Here is a 5,365-nt window from a genome sequence, read left to right on the forward strand (position 1 = left end):
GTCCAGGTCTTTGCCATAGAGAATAAAGCAGTGGTAACCCATGGGATACAAGTGTCTCATGGACGGCATGCAGACCCCCGGGCATGTGCTCAGGGGTGAAATGACTGCACATACGTCACTGACTTGTATCTGTTCTAGCGATTATTATAGTTATATAGGACCACTCTGTTGACTTTCCGTGTAAACAGATTCCTTTTCCTCAATAGTTGCTCTCACCAGAAGATTTGGTAAATGCGTGCAAGATGCTGGAAGCGCTGAAATTGCCTATCAGGTAAAGAAATCTGCACGGGAAGTTTGCCGACTGTAACCATGGTTCTCCACAGAGCAGACCTGAGAGCCTACCTAAGCTTACCACTGTGCGTGTGGCAAGTAAAACCATGGCCTCCTGAGGTTACACCATCTGTAGCCTGAGCTCACCTGGTACGGCAGCGTCTGCTGTCCTCTTGCCTTCATCCTATTGGGATGGGTGTGTCCTGGGATAGATCATATTCATACTCGTGTGATCTCACAGAGGAAACTCAGGAACCTTTCAGCGGTGCACACGGCCAGTTCTGAATTGCATGTTCCTTCTCCTCAGGCTACTATCACCCCAAACCAGAGAAACCTTATCATGTAGATTGTAGCTCAGTGTTTCGTTGTCTGCTAACCCTGGAATTCTTGAATTCCATCATGGTTACACATGCTCATCATGGCTTAGACATTGTATTGTTGTCCTCAGGCGCGGGCATAAAATGAAGTACAACACGGTTTGCCTCTCCTTTGTGGTTGAGCATCCTAGAGGTAGCCACACTCTGTTCTCCCTTCTGTGTTTTCCAGGCTTCGGGTTTTTGACAGTGGTGTCATGGTAATTGAGCTTCAAACTCACAAGGAAGAGGAAATGGTGGCCTCGGCCCTGGAGACGGTATGTGAATCCCGTTTCCTTCAGTCCTTGGAGCTTGTCACAAAGATCTAAATGCATAGCAACTCGGGAAGCAGGATTTACTGTTGAGTTTATCTTTGCTAAAAAGTCATTCACAGGTTTAACGGTGTGTGATTGATAGTGNTGTGCTCATTTAATCGGCATCCATAAAGTTTTTGAAGTTTTTGTCCCTCTAACCTTTATTATTATTATTATTATTATTATTAAGATAGATTCTTCTCTCATACAATACACAGTTACCCCTCCTTCCTCTCCTCCCAGCTCTCCCCGCTTTCCTCCTCACCAGATCCACTCCCCTGTCTCTAAGACACAACTGCCCAAGTTGCTTGCTTTCTTGCTGAAGCTCAGCACTGGGAACAGGCTCTCAGGTCACTTTCTTTCCTGGTCCTGATTATAACTCGGTGTGCTCCCCCTTCCAAAGCNTGTGATGCAGAGTTTGTTTTTCTAGGTTTTCATAGAGGGCCTCCTTACATCATGAACAGCTTCNCGGAGTTATGTAGCCTCTGCTCTACCTGTTCTAAGTCCATCAACTTCTACAGAATTGATCACATTAAATCTAGTCCTATGGGACTAGAGAGATGGCTCAGTGGTTAAGAACACTTGNTCTCTCAGAGGGCCTAGATCCGTTCCCAGAACCCTNGTGGTAATTCACAACCATCCAGAACCCTTGTGGTAATTCACAGGCATCCATACCTCTAGTTCTAGGAGATCTGACCCCCTCTTTTGGTCTCTAAAGGCACCAGGCACAAGTGTGGTGTGCCTCCAGGCAGGCGAAAAACTGATTCACATTAAAGCCAATCTAGAAGTAAAGATGTTTAGTTTTGTAGTGGGCACTTGGGTTTTAGGAGAAAATGGAGTAAAACATTCGCTGCATGTGCTGACTGTGTCCCTCTGTGTACTAAGCTAATCGTGCTCCCGTGGTTTGCTTTCTTATTTGTTCATTTTGGGTTTGCTTTGTTTTGTTTTCCGCTGCGAATTGCCTCTAGGTTTCAGAAAGGGGGTCCTTAACATCCGAAGAGTTTGCCAAGCTTGTGGGAATGTCTGTCCTTCTGGCTAAGGAAAGGTAAGGAAGCCCTTGGCCCTTGCGTGGTGTGTGATGTCGCCCCTCGCCGTGGTGTGTGATGTCGCCCCTTGCGTGGTGTGTGATGTCGCCCCTCACCGTGGTGTGTGATGTCGCCCCTCGCCGTGGTGTGTGATGTCGCGTTTCTGAGTGAGCAGATCACTGTGGGCTTTTTCTTTTTGTTCCCAGGCTGCTCCTTGCAGAGAAGATGGGCCACCTTTGCCGAGACGACTCCGTGGAAGGCTTGCGGTTTTATCCAAATTTATTTATGACACAGAACTAAGAATTTTGTACCTGAAATGCTTTTTGTTAATACGCTTGCATTTGCATTTTGCCAAGGTCTCACGACACTGAGCTAAGAGAGAAACCCAAATAAACCAAGAATGTGTTAGAACTTCTCAGTATAATATAAAACTCTTCATCTCTCCCAAAATATGGTTTCAGAAACTTATTTAGGGTATATATAGGAAAATACAGAAAAAATGACTATGAATATGCATGTAAAGTCATGCTATACTGTGTAGAACTCCTGGGATATAACTTGAAACATGGTGGATATTAATTTNATCCTGAGTTCAGGTCCTTGGAGGAAGAAGATGTGAAGTTGCATGTTTGGATAGATCAGGTAATCATTTTGCCATGACTAAACCTCATCGAATTGTAAATGTTTTCCTCCACATCTAATGTGCCCATCCTTGGGGCACGCATGAAGGAAGCAACAGCTACACTGTAGTTTAAGAATCAACAGCACTGAAATCAAACTGCAGAAAGCCGTACCAGGCTCTTCCTTGGGGGCGTTGGAAGCAGACTTAGGCATGCCTCTACCAGATCGAATAAAATACCCTTGGAAAAGGAGAGGGCTAGGGCTCTCCAGCTTACGTGGAGAGCACTTGCTTGTGATGCAGAGNCCNNGGGCTTCGGACCTACCACCACATACCGGGGAAGGAGGGAGTAAGGACCTGTTATGCATTTACACCTCAGGTTCTTTTTAGTTTCTAAGTGATAGTTTCATGAGTGGCATTCTTTAAAGCCTGCAGCAGTATCATTTTGTTTAAGAAATGTGGATTTTGAAATGGAATTAAAGAGCTATGTATAGACACACCCCAAGTTGTAATCACAGGCCNGGCAGTCGGAAAGGTCTGCTTCTNGAAGGGCATGCAGGGCATAGGACCTTAGGAACTCATCTGCGTGGAAGCTAAGGGTGTGAAATAGGAAGCAGAAAGGCTAACAGATCTCCTTTCTCTTCTCACAAGAAGTCTCAGCCTCAACCAGAAGCATATTCCTATCATAGGCCAGCATGTTCCTTTCTTCTACACCCTACATGTTAACCGTCGTGTAGAGAAAGCACCTGACGATAAGTATTGCTGATAATAGAACCTGGCTAGTACCATCTCCAGATTGCTGGAGCTTTCAGTAGGTGGCCTGACTTCATATGTATAGCATGGTAACGTTACCTCAAACTCAGGGAGCCCGTAGGTGACTGCCTTTCGGAGGCTGAGCTGGAGGTGGAAGGGTGGTGCCTTGGAGCCACAGGGAGGGATGCGCAGGCACACTATCTGGGAGTTTGAGGACACTGTCTGGTTGAGGTGGAGGCTACTGCAGATGCCCTCTGGAGAAGTACCAGTGTCCTCAGCTGCAAGCCAGGGAGCCCTACCCTGACACCTTCCTGGACAGTGATGGCCTTTGCCTCTGTCCTTCAGTATCTTGAGCCCGCTGTGGCCAAGGCTTTTTGTGTGGGTTTTCCAGTCTGTCACTGATTGTGGTGACCGTAGGTCTTCCCTAATCACCTCATTGTTTATCTCAGGGTTANTTGAGAGTTAATTCAGTGTTGGCTACCCAAATCTTCTAAGGATTGGGTAGACCAGTGTCAGTTTATTAGTGTGTCTCTGCTCTCTGTGGGATACACGTAGTCTATCACATGGCCCTGCTGCACACACACACACACACACAGACACACACACACACACAAGCACATACATTCCTCTTGTCAGACTAAGGTTCTTAAAATCCACAGGTCACTGATAATCTGTTTTAGCGCTTGGATTGGTTGTAAGGTTTTTGGGTTGTAGGGTCCAATGGATCTAGCTTGTGGCTTCACCACAACAAACATACTGCATCTGTTTATTCAGTGTGACAGCAGATTAACAAAAAAGGAGCAGTCTGATGAAGTGGCATAAACATACTTTGGAAAAGTCACATGGATTTAAAAAAGAAAGAAAGAACATTGTTTGGGTTTGTTGCTGTTGTTGGTTTGCCCTACTGGCGCTTCCTTTCTTGCCCAGTGTGCCGCTGGGTCCTTTGGTACTGGCTGTGCTTAAATACAAACCAATCAAGCCCCGGGTGGACAAATGCCCTGCTCTTGGTGCTCATCACTGTAATTTTTGTTTTCCTGACTTTGCTCTCAGGAGCATGAGTATGTAAATATCTGATAATGAATAGTTTAGTCACTGTCAAGAAAATTAATTTACATTGTATAACTGAAGGCTGTTTTCAGGGTTAGGTGATTTGCATTGATGTATATATAGTAAAATTACTGTAAAATTTTAAACCGATTTTCTTAACTTGATGTTCTTTTTAAACTTTCTGTAAGATACATGCAAATGATAAACATTCAGTCATACTAAGCCAATGTGGGAATCTTTCTGTTTTATAATTAAGCATTGCTTATTGGTTGTCATTGAGATTTTATAATCTAGTTATCTTAAAAATGGGAAACAAGTTACAAGCATTTTCATAACTCTTGATTCAGACCTCACTGTGGACCAAGTGTGTGTGTGTGCACTCATGTGGATGCGTTACCTTTTGTTCCCGGTTACTAGACTAAGCTGACCAGGACGTGTGCTCAGCATTTTCAGAGGCAAATACTTAAAATGGTTATCTTTTGCTCAATGATCCCTGCATCTTTATTTTGGTACAGTGGAGTCACAGCTTGTTAGGTGACTAGGTTTTGAAAACTTTGCCTAAAGTCAAAATCAAGCACGCTCAGAAGGACTCAACAGGTCTCTCTTAAATTGCCAATAGATTTGCTTCTATGGTCCGGCAGCGTGAATCCTGGGAAATGACATGTAGATATGAATTTAAATTTATTATGCATACAGTAAATGCAGCATATGATGATGTGCATGCCAACAGTGGACTCTTAGCAGCACTTACACTGTTTAGATGTGTATAGTGCTCTTTTGGCCAATAGCTGTAGTTGGACTTATGCTAATCTGTTGTCAGTCCTGTCCTTTATGTTAGACCCAGAGGGCAAGCTTAACAAAGACAGGTTTTCCCTGACTTGTTCATGGGTATATTCCCCAGAGTTAGGACAAGGTTTGGCATACAGTAAGCATTCAACAAAAATTTACTGAATAAATGATCTTGATATATATAATGTGTGTGTG

General features: G+C 44.2%; 1 protein-coding gene across 1 annotated transcript in view; it reads left to right on the plus strand.

The window, feature by feature from the left end:
* The window catches only part of Vps36 (vacuolar protein sorting 36 homolog), a 26,173-nt gene extending 23,800 nt beyond the window's left edge, over positions 1-2,373 (plus strand). Inside the window, exons 6-9 of the mRNA XM_029480682.1 lie at positions 207-271; positions 817-901; positions 1,906-1,982; positions 2,169-2,373. Of these exons, the coding sequence (XP_029336542.1) occupies positions 207-271; positions 817-901; positions 1,906-1,982; positions 2,169-2,262 (321 nt within the window). The 3' untranslated portion in view covers positions 2,263-2,373. The remainder of the gene's footprint in view (positions 1-206; positions 272-816; positions 902-1,905; positions 1,983-2,168) is intronic.
* Positions 2,374-5,365: the final 2,992 nt, after the last annotated feature.

The sequence above is a fragment of the Mus caroli genome, chromosome 8, assembly GCF_900094665.2.
Source record: "Mus caroli chromosome 8, CAROLI_EIJ_v1.1, whole genome shotgun sequence".
NCBI classification, from domain to species: Eukaryota; Metazoa; Chordata; class Mammalia; order Rodentia; family Muridae; genus Mus; species Mus caroli.